Here is a 20374-nt window from a genome sequence, read left to right as displayed (position 1 = left end):
TTTGACACCAATAAAATAACTGTGGATAACGGAGAACTGTTTGATTATTACAGCCTGCATAGGATCTTCTGGAATGCAGGGAGGCGGTAGAAGGCAGTGATACCGCAATGCAGCGGGCAGAGCGGCAGCTTTGCCAGCAGGTATCGCCTATGTAAGAACAAGGAAAAGACACACAAATAACCCAACAGCATAGAGGGTGGGGCTGAGTTTTCACAGTTTTCATGAAACACATCCTTTGGAGCATAGATCCTGTTGGCCAGTGCTTTAGTTAGTCTCGCCTGAGCTTTCTGGTAGATCTTTTCTACAGTTGTATTGGGTCCTAATTTATTAGCTGGAAATACAGTGCTGTAACACTTCTGCACTTAGGACAGTGCAGTATTGCCTCAGCAGGATCTCACTGTAACTGTTCCTGTGTTAATGCTCAGTGTTTCTAAGAGTTCAGAAATTTCTCACTATGTCATTTTAGGACAAAATCTGTGTTAGCTTCAACGGTAGTCCAGATTATACATTGATATCATTTATTTAGCAGCTATATATATGAGAGAGCACTAATGCGATGTCTTACTGGATGAAAGTGCAGAATAAGAGTGGCAAACAGAGCGAAAAGCAGCTGGTCAGATGGTGGGTGTCAGAGCAGGGATATGTTTGGGTCTGTTTGTCCAGGTAGTCTCATGCTGAGTTCATTTCAGATGAAGACTGTACTTGCTGTAGAATGTTAAATTTACTCCCACTTGGGAATTTATCTTCTGGGTATCTCAAGTGAAAATAGTGGAATATGTGCTTCGGTAGGGGTTTCTTCATCAAATTTATCTGCCCTTGCAATACGTAATGAATTTTGCCCCTCCTTTACAGATACATCTGTTGGGGCTTGATAGAACTAATAAGACCCAAGGAGTCAGCACAGTTTAGGCAGCAGCCTTATAACTGGCAAGCTGTGGTTATTTGCGTGCTCTCAGGAGCTGGTTAGAGGCAAATAGTGTAGGCGTACACTTAGTGCAGAGCTTTTGGCTGTTGAGAGCTCCACTTTCAACCTCTTTATGTAAAACTGAAATCTGAAATAATAACATATGAACATAGTAATCTGGAGTTACTTAGATCACTCAGTTTACTTCTGATTTTAAGACAACATGAACATGTCCACAATCTAGAAGAGGTCAGTAGAGGTTACTGGTAGCTAGCATCTCTGAAAATAAAATTTCTATGGTATAGTGGGACTTCATAAGATCACTGTCACTCTCGTGAAACCATCCTTCACTTTGACGTTTAGACCTTGGTTTTATTGTGCAGCATGAAGCAAGGTGGCAACAGTACAACAGAGAATGCAAAAATGAGAACAGGGAGTAACCAGGATATGTATTAGTTTGCTATAACAGAAAGATATTTGAAGAGAATCTCTCAGATGTGTTGAGATACTAGAAGTAAAAAAATTGTAGTACACAAATACAGAGGTGCTACAATATCTTGTACGTTCATCTTTCTTGATTTTAGACTGCAGCAAATTCAAGGAGCTTCCAAATTGTTTCTCCAGCCTCTTTTGGATGAACATTGTATTGTTTTTACTAATTAATATTAAATCTTTTTAGGATTAGTTCCCCTTAAATGGATTTTTTTAGTAATATGTCTAAATTAATAGGTTTTACTATTTCCTATATTCTTGAAGATTAAGTATTAAAAAGGAGTGTTATAGATTTTGTATATTAAAAAGGAAAACTTCAAAGCCCCACCTTGATTTCGAGTGAGATGAGATTGTACAGTGAGTAACACCAGTGTTCAGCACAGTTACGGCATACTGGCTGCCTGCACAAGGCAGAGGAAACTAGATATTGTTGCTGAACTAAGCTCAGAGTACTGTTGTCATGTATTATTTGTAGTGCACCAATTCTTGAAGGGCACAGTGGTGCTGGGTGCTATGCAGCCAGTCTAACACAGCCACCAAAACCTATGCTGATTGCAAATTAAATTTGCACAACTTGATGATCAGACTTTTTATTACTCACATTGGAATTTGGAAGGATTCCTTCTTCTGTAAGAATTTTTTAATTTCGGATTTAGAGCTGTAAGTTCTGCCATGAAATGTTTTTAGTATTTTGTCCACTAGAAGTCAGATTTTTTCACTTCACATCTTTCAAAGGTGGCCTGACTGAGAAGGGATAAAAAGGTTCAGAGAGGACAGTGCAGCGGCTGTTCCAAGCAGTTGGTGTGATGAATTCCCCTTCGCTAAGTGCTGAAAAGGCTTCTGCTCAGCATGGGCAAGCTCGCTTCATTTTATGACTTCAGCCCCTCTGATTATAAACTTGACTGGGATCAATGGCGACAGAGTGCCTGCTGCTGGATGAACAGTGTATCCAGGCAGAGCCCAAGTACAGTTAGTGACTGAACAGACATTGCTTAAAAACAGGGGACGAGATATTTGTATTTCTTGTCCTTTGAGATCTCGCTTGATCTCTTCAAGTCAATGGAATATAACGGCTCCTTACTTGTGGTGCCCTTTCTTTTTTTATCCTATAACCTTTTATTTTACCCTTGTACTGTTTTCAGTTGCCCCCCTCCAGCGCACACACACCTTTGTCATCTGTTTTGTCTCTGCTCGTGCAGCATCTGCCAGAGGAGTGGCTGAACCGTTTCTTCACCAGGGCTCTGGCGGAGGTGATTCCTTGCTGTTCTTACAGCTGCTTTCTTGGACTCAGTGCACTCTTCCTTCTGTCCACAAATTTTATCTAGGTGTGGCACAAGGATTTTGGCTGTTTTTCCAGGAGTTCCGCAGCCCAATGGAGGTCATAGCTCCTAGATAGAAAGAAGGATAAGCTCTTTCTTCCCTAGGTATTGTGATCGGGGTTTGAACCCCAAACCAAAACCACGGCTGTTGCTGTTTGAATTGAAGGAGTAACTCCGTTAGCAGAAAACACTGTGTGTGTGAGTATGGTGTGTTGTGTCCTGTTGGTTTCCAGGCAGTGGAGAAAGGCAGATTATTAGGAGAGTGCAGGAGAGACAGGAGAACCTGCTGCAGGTTTTGAAGTGTGAGAGATACTGGCATAAGCTAGCAGATAATGAATCCTGGCAGGCTGGCAGGGGGTGCTCAGCAGTGGGTTCAGTCCTAAATGCTTCCTCTGCTTTCCTATGCTGTGTAGCACAGAAAGAGAAGAAGTCAAGGAGGGAAGGAAAGGCTCCTTGGCATTCTTTCCTTTCTGCAAAACAAAAGGGGAAGGGCTGGTGAGGTGAAAGAGCCTCTCAGACTTTTGCACTCCTCTCCCCTGGACCGTTCACCAATTTGTGGGATAAACCAAGAGTAGTCTAAACCCTGAGGTAACCTTAAGGAGCCTTCTGAGATCCTTGTCCCCACCCTTGCTGTTGGCAGTAACGGGTGTGTTGACAGCTGGATGTGCTGGGGTAAAGGGGATGCACACTGGGCAAAGAGGACAAACATTGTGCTGCAGGCTGGGGAGTGGCAGCAAGGAAGGCAAGAGGCAGAACTCTGGACTTTGTTTGGGTCATGGAATTATCAACAGGGACTTTACCTATAACCTAAAAGACCTGGCAGCGCGTAAGTTTGAGGCAAAGGGCAGCGATATTTTAGAAATGATGGTGGCACATAGGATGGGCTTTCCATTCTTGGGCTGCCCTCTGCTGCTGCAGCATACAGCTGACGCTAACTGAGCTACTGCTTCCTGCTTTGTCTTTGAAATTAATCACCGTGGAGAAAGAAAAACTGATCACTGGATAAATGGAGGTTTATGAGCTCTGCCATTTTGCTTGGGGGGAACACTGGCTTGTTAAAATTCATCAACTGATTCATCTGAACTTAAAAGTAAATTAATTCCAGTACTGGAGAAAAATAACACAATTAGGACAAGTTCCTTAGCCTGACTTTGAAAGTAAGCATGACACGCTGTTGAGGCTGATGGCTAGTTTTATGTTAAATTCAGATATAAAGCACCCCAGGAAATGTGATTGTAATTTGCTACCATGATTCTGGTTGTTAAAGGTTTTTAGATAATCTGAAGATTTTCCATTTCCTGTTTCGTTTGTTACCCAAATTCCCCTCCCCCCTTTTTATTTAATGCATTTCCCCTGTTGCCTCAACAGAGCAGCAAAACAGATGACAGATAGCGCTGAGGAAAGGCATCCTGCACTCTTTCTACCTACAGCTTGAGCAGCATGTCCATCATGTCACACACTTCTGCCGGTCAGAAATCTCTTGTAACGTTTTCAGGCAAGGAAACCCTTCCCATCCATTCCCACACAGGGCACTTTAGCTTGACGTGTAGAACTAAAATACCTTTATAAGCAGGATTAGTAGGTTTCTTTTTGTTGAAGCTGCCCAGTTACTTTGTTTTTCTGATAGCTGTAATGACACATACCTCTTGGAAGTCTCTAGAGGTTTCAGGACTACTAAAGGTCCCCATAAATATTTCAACAAGACACCACAAGAGGGAATCTAGTGAGTTTTCCCCATGAGGTTTTTTTGAGGGAAGGAGGGCAAATCCAGGAAATTACATGCAGATACCGACATTAATAGGATGTAACAGTTGTGGAAGTCAAGCCCTCAGAAGTTAGGAAATGCAAGAATCGCAGTTCCCTGGGTAACCTTAATGTTTGCATGAGTTATGCTGCATCTTTAATTACACACATACTGTTGTGATGAGCAGCTACTCGATATTTTTGCATCCGCTCTGAACAGTATGTGGCCCCAGGCTTTACTCAGTGAGTGCTATTCAATCTGTCTTATAAAGAGAAAATAAATCATTTTAGTTTCACTTAATGGCTGCCCGCTTGTTTAGATGGGTTGGCAGAATGATGTATAGTATATAAACAATACGGGCTTCTTTGTGCTTGTTGCAGTGCAGGGGACAGAGCTTCTCAGGTGCTCTTAGAATTCAGAGGTGCCCATGGCATTCCCTCCCCTCCCATAATAGGTCAGACCCGGTAGCCTGGTTGCTAGTTCCTATTTTTAATGCCCAGATGTGGGTGGCAGCATGGAATAATTGTTTTGGGAAGAGGATCCCTTGCTTGGTCTGCTTACAGAACTTCAGGATATAAAGTGACAATGGAAACTATTATTTTACTTTTGGGAAGGTTTTCTCTTGAGTTACCTCAGGGGAAATAGAATATTGCAAAGAAACAATAGTGGTATGAAAGTTCTAGAATATCAGCTGTGTGTTTTGTAGTGGTACGGGTAGGAGGTGTTATAAGGAAATACTTGAAGGAGCATTAGAAAATAGCTTTATAGAGAACTGGAAGAAGCTTCTTTCAAGAGTGACGTGTGGAAGTCAAGAAAATGTCTTGTCTGAAATGGCATAAAAGTGGTTATTGAGTGCTATCTTTACAGAAAGATGGGAGTAAAGAATTTGATACTCAGTAAGAGGTGATGGGTAGAGGAGAAAACCCAAGAACCCCCCTGAAAGGAGTGACAAATAGTTCATCTTTGATGTGAGAGGAAAGGGATGCCCAGTGAACTGCAGCAGAGAAAGCAGAGAACCTGGACAAAGGTGCCAGCCAGAGGAATGGCCTTTGCCTTCCCGATGGAGGCGGGTGAGGAAAGACTGAAATCCAGCTGAATGAGAGCCTTACACTTCCAAAGGTCAGTACAGGTGCACGATCTAGTACCACCCGTGCATCCATCAAAAATTTCACAAAATCTAGCTTGTACGCACACAGTGTAATAAGCGTAAGTGCATGAAGTATGTTAACAGGATCTGCCTGCACATGCTGGTGTGGACACACCCCCCATTTTTTGGAGCAAACCCTGCAGCCACAGGTACCTCCTGCCCAGCTTACGTGCTTCAGACGTTGGAGTGTGAGCAGCCCTCGCTCTGGGTAGGGTTCCCAATAGCTGGAGGCAGCCCGGCTCCATCCTTACAGAGTCCTGTGAGGAATTAATAGCCTGAGTGTCCCTATGCCTGTTGCATCCCTCAGTACTCTTGGAGCCAGGGAACTTGCAACACGTCCAAATGGGAGTTAAGTGCAGCAGCTACAGCTCTGGTCCTTCTTCTTTCCCAAGCAGGGACATTTAGTACCTACAGACAAGTTCATCCTGTTCTGCCATAAATTTTGAGCTCTCAGGCGCCCTGATGATAGGTCCCTTCCTGGGAGGAGGAAAAAAAGTCCCAACCTGGTCTTCCTGCCTGAGGCCCCTCATTAGGCTGAAATTCAACTAGGAACTGGGTCCCTGTTTCCCAGCTCAGTCTTCTGAGTGGCTCCTGCAGCCAGCAAACTTGCTAGCTAACAGGTTTGAGCCAAGCCACTAAAATCCTTGTGTGACACTGCTAATATAGTTACACCTTAGCTCTAAATGGCTCAAACAGGGACTAAGAGTCAGAGCTGATGAAAATAAAACACAAACACATGATAGAAGAAACGAAGTCTGAGTTGCACCAATGCCTAGGAAAACTTCTGGGAGGAAAGAAAAAAATTTGAAAGAAATACAGAGGTTGTGCTGTTGAGATGGGCAAACAGCTCCTGTGTATTTTGGGAGGACTTCCAAAAGTAGTAGTGCATATGTATAGTTGACACAAAAAAATCCCCAGCCACATTATAGCCTGGTTTAAACTGCAGGGGGAACCAGGCCATCGAGCCTTTGGCATCTAGCTCAGCCAGCTGGCCTGTGGAGAAGGACAAGGGGAGAGACCCAGCCCTCCAGCTGGTGATTCTGGGCAGCTGGGTAAGGCTGGTTTTGGAGGTGCTCGTAGAGTGTCTGAAGTGATGTGGTACGAATAAGCCTGAGCTCCCTAACATGGCTGATGCACTAGAGCAGACGTCGGGCAGTGCTGTACCCAGTTTGTATTGTCAGTTTTCAAAGCACTTTGCATTGGGGGTGGTCACGTTTGCTATAGTTTTATAGACTGGGGGCAGAGGTGGGGAAGCGTAAAGTGTTTAAGTGAGGAACAGGCAAGAAGCCAACAGAACAGGAGCATTCCCAGCCCCCAGTCCCCTTTCTAAATGTCAGAGAGTGCTGTCTCTTGATGATGAGATTTTTTTATGTAAGCTGTTGGACTGGAGCCCCTGCTCCTGGCCTGGTTGCCCAGTTCTTCTCCCCAGCAACTGCGCTGGCCCAGCCGTCGCCTTCCCCAGCAGCGCAGCCCCGGAGCTCCCTGCCGCCCTGGCTGGCAGCCACTAGCACTCATGTGCAAGCCTGCACATGAGGGAATTTACCTAGAAAATTCAAACAACAAAAAAAAAAGGTCTAAATGTATAAATATACTTACTGTCCCGACACCAAGCAAGGGGTCTGGTCTCCCTGCAAATGCAGTCCTTGCTGTAAGGAAGCCTTCTTTGCCCTTTCAAGCTGAGGGTGGAAAACTCCTGGTTGTCATGCTGCCTGTCACTGTCTTCTGTGGTTTGAACCATCGTCCACAGCTCAGAATGATTCTGACAGATCGCTGAGGTGATGGTAAAAACAAGCTACTTTTTACCTTCACTTCAGTTATGTCTCAAAAAAAATTAGAAAAGTCAGTGGCATTTCAGAGGCACTTAATTAATTTGTGTCGTTATTTTCTCATATATGCTGATGGAGTTTTCCTCAGGCTCCACGTTTGAGAAGCCTGCAAAGTGCTGGAGGGATCTGCGCTTGAATCCTTTTCATCTCCAGCCATCGTTAAGTGGGCCTTTGCTGCAGGCTTACAGAGTCAGAGGAGCTGCGCTGAGAGACCTTAAAATATAACTATATTTAATAATACCAGAGGAAGTATAAACTCACCAGCCCGTTCAGTTGCTTTTTATAGCAATGTTCCCCTGCACCAATGTAAAACTGCCACCCTTAAATACATTTAATCTTTTTCTGCTGGGAGTCACATTTTCCAAATAGGATCTCAGCTGCCAGTGCTTGATGTAACAATAACTCAAAGCTGCCAAGAGCAGAGGGGAGGGATTACTTTAAATAAGAAAATACATATTAAAACAAGAGAACAAAATCCAGTTGGGGTGTTTCTTTTCGTATGTGAGTAGTTTGGAGGTTTTGCCTGTTTCAAGAAGAACGTAATATTGAGAATGCAGAAAAAGTGCGTTCATCCAATGCTTCACCTAGTTAGCACCAAAAAAAATTAAAATCTAGGCCAAGCCCAAAGCCATGGGAATTAAAGCTCATACAGACTGAGATCCTGTGGGCTACTATATGTCCTGAACTTCTGAAGGGCAAAAATAGGCATTGCAGGATCTGCCAGGTGGGTAGGCATGTGTACAGTTCGGCGTGGAAGAGGGCAGTTTTATGCCTTTAGTCTGAGCTTGCTGAATTTAATTCTCTTCCTTGCTACAGCTCCCTGTTATCAGCTTGGGAAACAACTTTTTCTGCATTTGTGCCACAGCTCCTGACCTGTGAAGCAAAGCTACATCCCAGGGCTCTTTGTAGGATGAATTTTGTATTCAAGAAGGTGCCTGAATGAAATGCCAGGACATTCAGATAGATAAATTACAGAGTGCTGTAGCTCAGCTGAAAGACAGAAGAGGTTCTGATACCCAAGCGCAGACGACTCTTTCCCAAAATGAGCCTTGCTTTTGTGACAAAAAAAAGATGTAGTGCTGGGACTGCGAGCACCCAGCACTAGGTACTGTCCATATATAAATACGGATGATGTTTGTATTCCTTTTCCTTTCTTTTTTTTTTCTTTAATTTTCAATCAAATTAACAAACGTTTCCTCTACTGGTCTTCTAATCTGTGGTAGAATGAAAACCAAATTAGATTTTTAGGGATATTGTAAATATCCATATTCCCACATGTACAGCAAAGCAAACGTCTGTTCGCAGAGTATCAGCTGGAGGTGCAGCAGGCCTGTGCTGCGCTAAAGCGAAACTTCTTGGAAAGGGTTTTTCAGAGGTGACTTAAAGACAAACTCTCCACCAGGGGCTTCAAGAAGAGAGAAATCACTACGGAAGTCTCAGGAAATATTGCTTCTTGTCTTCCACAGCACTTGGCTTAGTGTGATAAATGTTTCAGTCCTTTTCCTAGGCCAGGCCAGCACCTAGTGCCATAAAGTGCCTCTGCGGAGGAGCTCACATCGCGTCCATGGGGATACCGCGCGTTGTGTTAGAGCAGGCAGCGTACCTGGGTGTGCAGTAAGACTGGAAACAAGACCCTCCTGAAAGATTTCAGTTTCAAAGGGAATCAGTTCTTCCCATGAAGGGGACAATTCTATTATGGCAAATTAAAAAAATAAATAGGTTTATAAGCCTTTGTTTGGGATTGTTTTTCAATAATTAATATCAATAGCCAGTTTAGACTGATGAAAACCTTCTGCCTGCACCAGTGAGCATCCTGAGCCTAATGCAAACCCGGAGACAGCACAGGGAGATACAGCAGGACACAAGTACTTTTCCAACCCGTGCGAGTGATTGCGTTTGTCACAGACATAGCTCACAGCTGCTGAAAGAAGGACAGTCACCGTCACACAGTCAGGAAGAGAGGGTAAATGACTGGAGGAGGGAGGCTGAGGTGCTTTTGTCCCTTGCAGACGTTCCGATAGTATTTCATACTTAGGGTAGTTGGTGTCAGTTTTGGGAGGCATCAATGAAGGAGTTTGCCTTTGTTGTGAAACACAAATAGTGGCATGGCTCGGGTCTGCAAGGCGGCAGAGTTGTTTTTGCTGGAAAGAAAATATTCCCAAGCTACCTCAGAGGAAGCAGGAGGAAAACAGCCCAGCAGTAGGTCTTCATCACATAGTAGTGGTGATTTTTGTAGGCATCCTGAGGAGAAAGGGCTGGTGTCCCTGGCTTAGCAGAGGTATGGGAATGAGCTAGGGATGAGCAGCGTTAGGAGTCCTGCTGAAAGGACCTGCTCAGCTGGAAGAGGGAGCTGTGCCCCCCCTGCCCTTGTGAACCCCTTTGTTTGCTGTACTCGGTGCCTCTAAAATGCTGATCTTTCTGGCGTCTGCTTTTGTAATTGCAGAACATCATCAAGAAAGTGATCGGACAAAAATTTGTGTACAAGTTTGTCTCCTTTCCTGAGATTTTAAAAATGGATCCACATGCTGTGGAAATCAGCAGAGAGAGCCTTTTGCTGCAGGACAGCGACTGTAAGATGCCTTCCGAGAGCAGGGATCAGCACAAGCACAGCTTGTCAGCACTGAAAAGCACAAGCCGCAATGAATATATCCACTCTGGCCTGTACTCCTCTTTCACTATCAACTCTCTGCAGAACCAGCCAGACCCTTACAAGCCAATCAAAACAGAAAAACTGGAGGAGAAGTCAGAAGGAAACACACCAGTTGAAGAAGTTCGGACTGTTATAAGATTTGTGACAAACAAAACAGACAAACAAGTTATGAGGCCCATGGTGTCGTTGCCTTCCACTTCGGAAACAGCAGCTGCCTCTGCTTTTCTCAGCTCGTCGGTATCAGCTAAAATATCTTCCTTAATGCTACCCAACAGTGCCAGCATTTCATCTCCATCGTCATCTTCCTCCAGGTCGCCGTCTCTGTCTCCCACCTCACCCCTCCCTACAGAACACAGGAGCCTCTTCCTTGAGTCTAGTTGCCACGACTCAGATTCCCTTGAGCCTCTGAACCTCTCCTCAGGCTCCAAGGCAAAATCTCCATCTCTTCCCCCAAAGGCTAAAAAACCCAAAGGCTTGGAAATCTCCGCACCACCTATGGTTCTCTCCAGCACTGACATCGGTTCTATTGCCCTCAACAGCCCTGCGCTTCCTTCAGGATCCCTGACTCCAGCTTTCTTCACTGCACAGGTAAGACCTGCCTGTCTCCTGTACTCTTGCTTGGTATTCCCTCCGTATGGCCAAGAGTGTTAGCTCTATGGGTCTGTCATTATCCAGTGGGAAAAAAAACCCATCTGGGGAAGAGGGACACACAGCAGAGGTCTGAACAAAGGGTGGAAAGTAGGTTCCTCCTGGGGTTTCCTATGTGAGTGTGGGAAAAGCCACCACAGTTCAGAGACTGCCTGGAAGGATAACGAGATGGGTAGCCGTTAGTTAACACGAGTGAATTGCTCATCAGTTCAAACCAACCTCCACGTCTCCAAAACAAGCAGGGCAAAGCTGATGAGAAAAACGCAGGGGTTCTGTAAGTGACGACTTGAGCATGTGCATTGTGGGATGCTCGGTTAGATTTCTCTTCTAGGTGGTGTATCCATTCAAACAGTGTGACTTTTTCATTAGTTTTTGAATATGGAACAAATTAGGTGGTTTCTAAGACGTAGCTCTTAAGCCAGTTTCGATTTCCAAAGTTTCCCAGATCCACAGAGTATTTGCCAGAGCTTCCTTTCAGCGCAGACCTACTGAATAACCAGTAGGTTATTTTGTTCTCTTTAATCACGTATTTGTGGTGATGTCAGTGGTGACTTCTCGTTTTCAAGCAAGTCTATGAAAAAAATCTAGCAGATTAGAGGAGAAGAGGAAAAGCACATAGATAATGAGCTGGTGTGTTCAGTGGTGAGTTTTGTCTTATGCTACCACTGCAAAATTAGAGAAAAAAATCCAAGAGTAAAATTACCCCAATGGGGAATGCCGCCTAACATCCCCCCCACCCCTAAAATAACAGTTGATAATATAAATTGATAATAAAGTTGATAATATAGTTGATAATAAAAACACACTAAAAGGTGATGCAAATGCTAGCACTGAATGAAACAAACTGAACAATACATAAATAAATACAAAGGTGTGCGTTACAAGCTCTCATTTACTTTGGGCTGTCGAGAGGTGGCATTGTATGCAGAATCCCCTGACCTTTTCCCTGTTCGAAGAGGTTTTGCGTGGATGGTGCCTGCGGTGCGGCCAGGGGTTAGAGGTCTTTGAGCTGGCCACTGGCAAGTGCTGTGGGCCAGCATAGCACTTGTTCTTACCGAGCTTTTTGGCTGGCTGCAGAGCAAGTCTGTGCGAAGCCATTGCAGTTCACACACACCTGTAAGCCACTGAGATAAGAAGTTGTGTCGCAAAGAAAGAGGGTTTTGTGGGCCGTTATCTGTCATTTTTGACATGGTAGAGCCTCTAAGTGAAGCTGTGTTTGGCAGGAGGAACAGAAGTGTGGCAAACCAAAATTGAGGTGCATTGACAGACTCTTGTAACCTCTAACTGCGGTATAACCACAGCAAGTATTTTGCTTGTAGGGAGCAAATCTGACAAATCATATCAGATGCCAACCAGACACAATGACAGCATGAGTTATTACAAGCTCGCTTTAATCTACTGCTGCCCCCAAACTCAGTATGAGCAGAGATTTCTTTCCTCATTTTGTAATTATTTCTTTGCACATTTAATTTTCTCATTCATCCATAAACTGGTGTGCTTACTGCCGCTGAAAGACATAGAAGTGAATTCGGTAGGTGGTTGTGGCCCTCCTTTAGCAGGATGCCTAGCAAAGGCTGTGATGACTGTTATCCAACTTAATGCCATTACAAATCTTTTTTTACAGGTTATCCTATCACAGAAGAGGCAGATGGTGCCCGTATAGGGTGGTTTCTGGGTCCATTTATTTAAACTTTTGGCTGTACAGCAACATAGCTTTTTTCCTCTTTTAGCCTTCCATTTCTAGTGTGGATAAGAAGCACCATGCCTCCTAAATACTTGACCTAGTGAATAAGAAATAAAAGCTATATAACTGTGTTCAGATAACTGATTACAGTTCTGATCACAATCCAAAATAACTGAAGCCATAATTTAGGCTGGAAATCTGCAGTTCATCCCATTATCCTAGGAAGAGCATGTATCATATCTCAAACGATCTCTGATTTATCAGATCCCAGTGGCAGACACCTCTGCCATGGGGCAGGTGCAGAACAAGATTGTTCCTGCTCCGGGAGTGATGTAGGTTTGGAGAAGGTCCTGCTGCCTGAGAGGGTATTTCAGACGGCTTTCCATTGTACCTGCCGGTCACGAGGAATACGCTCGGGTGGAGCCCCGTGAAAGAGCACGTGATATGCACAGCCCATTTCAGAACAGAAAAATGGGTGTGAAGATGTTGGTGCACACAGTACCATACTTTGGTAGGGAAAGGTCAGCTTTCAATTTGGTTAGCTTCCAGGAGAGGTATTTAGATTTTGTTCAGTACTTGCTTCTTTTACAGATTCCTTATGCTTATTATTTTCATTGGCCCTCCCTTGGCCAATGTGGGTATATAATTTTGACTCGCTGTTTTTCTTCAGGCCTCTACTTTGGCGTTTGTAACATTTACAACATGCTGTTTCCTTACAGACAAAGTAGTGTGCCTGCAGCTAGCATGTGCAGGGTCTGTATTGTATCCACGTACACCATCCAGGCTCCAGCACGTGCCTAATGGCCTGGGAAGTAACATATGTGTGACAGCACTTGTCCGTTATCTGACAGCTACAAGTGACAAGAAAGATCGTACTTACACGCATTCTTTGTCAGAGAAGCCAGGAGCCATGAGCATCGTTGCTTAACGTAATCCTCTCTGCGCAATGAATTATTTCTATTTAAACTGTTCCTATGCTTAGATTATAATGACGTTTTTTAAGTAGGAACTTCCCACCGGGTTCCACATCTAATACCAGATGTACGGCTGCATGAGGGCAGAAAATGAAGTGACACATCAATTTGCGTGTATAATTTAAGGATAGCCTGTGCTGTGGTGGTGTTTACACTTAGGTTTCCTCTGGTGGTTTTGATGCTTGGCTGATGGCGATGCTGAGAACAAGCCTGGGAGGCCCCGTGATCTTCTTGCATTAAATATTAACAGATTTGGGGGCTTGCTCTGGCTGGCTCTTGGCTCTGGCAGAACTTGCAGACATCAGTGCTCTGACCGTCAGAGGACATGAGCTTTTGCTTAGCGCTGTAGTTAGGCATGTTAACATGCTTCCAGAGATGAATGGAGCACAGCTCAGTTTCAAATCTCCTCTCTCTCTCTGAAGACTTGCTCTGGCTGTATCTAGGCAGGAATAAACACCTCCAAGTTTTCTTCATTATTTTCAAAAGACTCTCTCAAGAACTGCATTTTCAATTCTGGATATCTGCAGCTTCAGAGAGAAAAATAATAAAGAACCGAGGCATAGCTCATTGGAGCTCTTAGTGCCGTTGGCAAAATACTGTGTCCTTAGTTGAATGTTGTTGGGTCTTGCTGCTTACACCTCTGGTTTTAAGGTTAGTAGGCTCTTCTGTAAGTAGATCTCTTGAGTATTTATCCTGACCTAATTCCGTGTGTTCTTTGTCAGTCTCATAAATCCCCGTCAATGGCCGTCTGCCCGTGGAGCATCAGCTTGTAATGCGGCACAGGGAAGGTGCTCTCGCTGGTGCTGCTGTTTCCTTGCCCCCTGAAAGCACCGTGGTCCTGGGAAGAGGGTGTTTGTGAAGGAGCCATTCACAAGTGCCTGCTCGTCCAGTATTTTTTCTCAGCTGTCTTGACAAGAGCTGTCACTTGATGAGATCAAGACAGAAGTTTTCTCCTCGCCAGGCCTCCACCCACTCTTTGTCCCTTCTGTCATCATCCAAATATATCCAAACTCCTGTGACCACCATACCTGCTGTTTTACTCTTTCCCAGCAATACCACATACTTATTACTCCTTGGGACATAACTGTGGTTTCTTCCATGGGGTTTGGTTTTTCTGATCCACCTTCTTCAGCACAAGGGAGATGGCCGTGTCCTTTCCCTTCGCGTTTCTCCATGAACCCCACTTCTTTTGAGATTCCTTAGAGAAACCGTCCCCTTCAAGAGCAGCCAAGCTCTTTGTATTAAACAGCCTTTCAGACACCTCGGGACAGAATCACTGGGAGGACCGTAATGTTTGCTGCTCCTTGTCTCTCCCATCTCTTCTGCTGGTGTTAAACTAATTGTTTGACCCCGTTGTGAACTCGAGTGCAAGCAAGTTGGAGCAGGTCTGTATTCCCGTGTGATCACACAGAGCCTCAGCCACCACAGCTGATTCCCTCAGGCACTGCTTTGCAAATAAGATGTCCCTCATATTCGAAAATCCACACGGCCTGTGGCGCCTGCCTTTCTGAGCCTGCTCACCACGGCGTCCCGGCAGCGGGATGTGGCAGCCCGGGGTGTGTAAGCAGTTGTTAAGTGAGACCCCTGGTTGCAATTGCCGTATGTGTGAGTGTTTATTTCTGGCCCGGTGGGAAGGTAGCGGGTACCAGCATGCGTGACGTGCCGGTTACTAGGGCGACGTACTCCTTATCTTCTATCTTTGGTCTTCTCTTTACGTATTTTGAACTCTGGACAAACCGATGGCCCAGTTTAGCAGAGCACTGAGGCCCTTGTCCTGCACATGCGTAGTGAAAACACTTACTTACTTGCTAAGCGTGCACTCAAATTCCATTAAGTGCTTTGCTAAAAGTAAGACTTATTTTGATAATTGGCATCAAGATTACTGGTGAGATTAACTCATCATGCCAAATACTTTGTTCAAAACTGTCACATCACTTTCATGTTCTTTTTTGGAAAGATAAAAGAATAATTCATGTGATTCTTCCTTTGAATGGAGATTTGCATATGCTTTAACTCTGCCTCCCCTCCAATTGTGCTTTAGAAGTGCTGAGAGCATTCCCAGCAGTCCTTGTGCGCCGTGGCACTGGAAGGAGCCACCTCCGACTTGGGAAAAGCCTTGGATTCTTAGTTCTTGCCATTTTGATTCCTTTCAAAGAATTAGCTGTGCCCTCCGCCGTCCCTCTGGGCACCCAGCTCGTACGCCCGTACACTGTTACTGCATCAGCCTGTGCACCGCCAGTTTCTTGGGTCCTCTTCCATTTTGAACAGGCGCCACCAGAAGAGTAAACTTCAAAGGCCAGCAGTGGCTTTGTTGGCTACACACAATTGCATTAATGCTTCAAAAGCTGTGGTCAGCTTAAGCAATTGCTGCCCTTCAAAAGGTAAAAGATTATTCTGAAGGCGACTGGTCTGTGTTGGCAGACATGGGGGTACTTTATATGGTCACTTGAGCGTGGCTCAAATAAACAGTAATTGTTCTTCTCCCTAAGCAAATCTCAATAGAAATGAAGTTGATTTGCATGTGAAGGAATATTAAATGTGCAGGCATCCAGTACTGACCACTGCGGAGACAGGATGCGGGGCCGGATGGGCAGTTCCTGCCAGCCGGTATACTCCATGTGCTGGATGTCTGAATTCACTGGGAAAAACAGCCAGTAGGTGACGTGTAAGACTTCAGGGGCTGCGACTACTGTATGGAGCTGCGACTCCCGAGGCATGCGTCATGGGGTGTTTTTTTCTCTCTTGCAGACCCCAAATGGATTATTGCTGACCCCAAGCCCGCTGCTGTCTAGCATTCATTTCTGGAGCAGCCTCAGTCCTGTTGCTCCTCTGAGTCCTGCCAGGCTGCAGGGACCAAACACTCTGTTCCAGGTAGGTCTTTCCAACACACGGGTTTCATTTCTGAACGCACATGTGTGGAAGAGACATCAGGGGAGCATCTCCTCACATCAGTCTGGAGCTTTTCAAATAATGTAAGAAAATAGGGGAGTTAACAGGCACTTTTAAAGAGAGGCCTACTTACTTGCACTCTCTTTAAACCCTTGGTGGCACAGTCAGAACCCATAGGGCGGTGTCTACTGCAGCAAGCACACGCATATTGTGTGAAGGAAACAGAAATAAATGCTGGACCCCAGTAAGAGTAGATAACTGGCCTCCCAGAGCTTCAGGAAGAGAGTGCAGACCAGTCAGGGACCAGCCGGGAGAGTGATGGAATATGGACTCTGGGAAAACCAAGACCAGTTTGGGGCTTACACAGTAAAGTGGGTGTAGGTTTATCTTTCTGTCTTAATGAGCTACTGTGCACTCAGAAAGACAGGGCTTAGTTGTATTCGCAATAAGGGCACTCTGAACCCCAAGGCTCCATTTCCAGTTCTCCTGCAAATTATCCATGTGTCCTCAACCGAGGTACTTCATACCTCTGAGCACCTCTCCAAATGTAACGGGAGAAAGACAGCATTGTCCCCTTTCTCTCATGGGTACTGGGAGAGTAAAAATCTCAAAAGTTTTATAGAGATGCAGTAAATGAAAAAGTCTTTAAGTAAACCGCGATGGCCGCAGCACTCAGCTGCAGCATTCACTCGAGGCTTAGGAAGAGGATGGTGGGGATGGTGTTAGCAGCTCCAGCTGTAGCTGCTGTGAAACAGCTGATTCAGCAAGTCACAGAAGAAATTATGCTGTTCAGCTGATTGGCAAGAAGCACAAGCAGCCGATGGCCGTCTGAGCAGCTGAAGAATGCAGGGACACCCCTGGAATGAACTCCCTGACTGCCGTGGACACTGACACAGGAGGCAGCTGCTGCTAGACAGGGACCCTGTGTTGGTCTCTCAACCTTCAGGGAGGCCCACTGCCCAACTCCAGGGCTGGGCCTTAAGTTCAGGTGCTCTTCTCAGGTACGGTCCTTGCTGGGGTGGTAAGTCTGTTTACTTCCAGTGAGACAGATGAGGATTGGAGCCCTAGGGCTCCTTATTTGTGTTTCAGATAAATGAGTTTATGCGTATTGGATCTTAGTTTTGCACACGTGGTTAAAAGCAGCCAGACGTTTCATTTGAGAGGGGAGTATCTGCACCATGGCCTGGAATGAGCTTGTACGGACATACACTGGCCATGCCCTGTGGGAACTGAAAGTGAAGTGACCTTGGCTCTCTCCCCTCTGAGAAACCCCGACGGCCTTCTATAAATTATATCCCATTCAGGCAAAGGCTACAATGACAAGTCTGTAGAGCAAAAAGCTTTAACAGCCAAATAGGAAACGACAACCACAGCTGAAGCCTGGCCAACCCCACCGAGAGCTGCTGGGTCATCCCATGTAGGCGTCAGGGCAGAGCTCTCCCCGGCCTGCCTGCACCAGCCAGCCCACACTCCATGCAGCTGGTCAGGGAACGGTGGAAAGACCTGGAGCTGCTTCACAAGTTGCTTTTGCTTTCACCTGGTCCTTCGCCGTGGGAGTCAGAAGAACATTTGGTCATTGTTTAAACGGTCTCAATCCTGTCAGCAGCTAGAGGCCAGGGCAGCACTGCGGCTGCACCCGTGCCTGCTGCATTGCAAGGAGGAGAGATCGGGCTCCTACATTTCTTTCAGGTGTGTGCTGCTTATCACAGTAGCACCATGCTTGGCACTGCCTATAGTTCTTTAGTACTAGTATTTGTATAAGCACAAGGACCAGGATGGGATCCATCCGTGTCCACAGTCCAACTAAGCCCCCGACAAGCCTATGGGAAAGTATGGTCCCTCCCTTAACAAACCAGGAGCCTGGTCATAGAATCAGAGAATAGTTTGGGCTGGAAGGGACCTTTAAAGGTCATCTGGTCCAACCCCCCCCCAAGTCAGCAGGAACATCTTCAACTAGATCAGCTTGCTCAGAGCCCCAGCCAACCTGATCTTGAGTGTTTCCAGGGATGGGGCATCTACCACCTCTCTGGGCAACCTGCTCCAGTGTTTCACCACCCTCAGTGTAAAAAATTTCTTCCTTATATCCAGTCTAAATCTACCCTCTTTTAGTTTAAAACCGTTACCCCTTGTCCTGTGGCAACAGGCCCTGCTAAAAAGCCTGTCCCCATCTTTCTTTTAAGCCCCCTTTAAGTACTGAAAGGCTACAATAATGTCTCCCCAGAGCCTTCTCTTCTCCAGGCTGAACAATCCCAACTTTCTCAGCCTGTCCTCATAGAAGAGGTGCTCCAGCCCTCTGATCATCTTTGTGGCCCTCCTCTGGACCCGCTCCAACAGCTCCATGTCTTTCCTGTGCTGAGGACTCCAGAGCTGGATGTAGTGCTCCAGGCGGGGTCTCACCAGAGCGGAGCAGAGGGGCAGAATCACCTCCCGTGACCTGCTGGCCACACTTCTTTTGATGCAGCCCAGGATGCGGTTGGCTGTATGGGCTGCGAGCGCACATTGTCAGCTCACATCCAGCTTTTCATCCACCAGAACTCTTTCTCCGCAGGGCTGCTCTCAATCCCTTCATTCCCCAGCCTCTATTGATACTGAGGGTTGCCCCAACCCAGGTGGCAGGACCTTGCACTTGACCTTGTTGAACCTCATGAGGTTCACACAGGCCTACTTCTCAGTGTTGTCCAGGTCCCTCTGGACGGCATCCTCTCCCTCAGGTGTGTCAGCTGCACCACTCAGCTTGGTGTCCTCTGCAAACTTGCTGAGGGTGCACTCGATCCCACTGTCTCGTGTCATTGATGAAGATACTGAACAGTACTGGTCCCTTACAGACCCTTGAGGGACACCACTCATCACTGATCTCCATCTGGACATCGAGCCATTGACCTCCAGATGTGACCATCCAACCAATTCCTCATCCACCAAACAGTCTACCCGTCAAATCCATATCTCTCCAATTTAGAGAAGGATGTTGTGGAGGACCACATCAAAGGCCTTAGAGAGGTTCAGATAGACGACATCCGCAGCTCTTCCCTTGTCCATTGACGTAGTCACTCCATCATAGAAGGCCATGAGGTTGGTCAGGCAGGACTTGCCCTGGGTGAAGCCATGCTGGCTGTCTCGAATCACCTCCCTGTCCTCCATGTGCCTTAGCATGGCTTCTAGGAGGATCTGTTCCATGATCTTCACAGGCACAGAGGTGAGTGCTGTTCTGCACTGCTGGATACAACTATGCGCATACTCCCTCACAGAGCACGTAGATGCTGATTAACTGCTAAAAACCCCTCCTTTGATGCTTACAAGGTGACAGCAACTCACGTACACCTACAGTTATACACCCTTTTAGCCCAGGTAGAGCATCACGGAAATCTGCAGTCTCCTTTCGCACAATTTACCTTGATATATTGACCTACCTGGAAAGTCTTCCCTTTGAAGCCACGCTGCTGTGTAATTAAACTTGTTTTGGTGTTTCATCATCGGTTTGAAATTACCACATAACCGGAAGAGCAAGAGACTTGCACAGAATTGGTTAATTCAAGAAAATGCAGCCAAACTTAAGGACTACCAAGGCAGCTTGAATTAAGTGCTAACTAAATTAAGCATGTTTTCTTGGTTACTACTGTACAGAGGGTAGCAGTGAGGGGGTGTCGTCACGTCCCAGATCCCCACTGTTAGGGGGGCGTATGAATAAGGAGCTTCGTCCCAGCCCCGGGGGCTACAGAGACAACAGGAAGAAGAACAAGAGAGCTGGGTTGGGCTGGAGACCAGGGGAACGATGAACTCGTGACATGAGCATTGTTTGTGTCTTGGGCTGTAGTGCCAGCATGCCACCCGCCCCCACAGACACCAAGGATCACACAACCCTCTCTTTGTTCCCTTCAGAAATCACATGAAACACTTTGTAATTTACGCGTCTCACTTTAGAAAAGCTAAACAGACTAGAAAATCAAGAGCTTGTAATCAAGTTCTGTGGTTTAATGAACCCTGGCAGAAGCGATGGAAACATTTCCCGAGGTTTGATTTGGTTAAAATAGAGGCATCAGCCAGGCCTGGCCCCACCAGGAGAACAGTGCCAGCCCCCCGCCGCTCGGCGTGATTTTCAA

General features: G+C 46.0%; 1 protein-coding gene across 2 annotated transcripts in view; it reads left to right on the top strand.

Annotated features, from left to right (window-relative positions):
* Positions 1–20374, top strand: part of ELK3 (ETS transcription factor ELK3) — a 42726-nt gene that overhangs the window by 18426 nt on the left and 3926 nt on the right. For both annotated transcript variants that reach the window (XM_063322761.1, XM_063322760.1), the window contains 2 exons: positions 9876–10670; positions 16137–16259. In XM_063322761.1, coding sequence (XP_063178831.1) covers positions 9945–10670; positions 16137–16259 — 849 coding nt within the window. In that variant the 5' untranslated portion in view covers positions 9876–9944. The remainder of the gene's footprint in view (positions 1–9875; positions 10671–16136; positions 16260–20374) is intronic.

The sequence above is a fragment of the Chroicocephalus ridibundus genome, chromosome 1 (genome assembly GCF_963924245.1).
Source record: "Chroicocephalus ridibundus chromosome 1, bChrRid1.1, whole genome shotgun sequence".
Taxonomy (NCBI): domain Eukaryota; kingdom Metazoa; phylum Chordata; class Aves; order Charadriiformes; family Laridae; genus Chroicocephalus; species Chroicocephalus ridibundus.
Note: the sequence above shows the minus strand (reverse complement) of the source record. Positions and strands in the feature narration are given on the sequence as shown.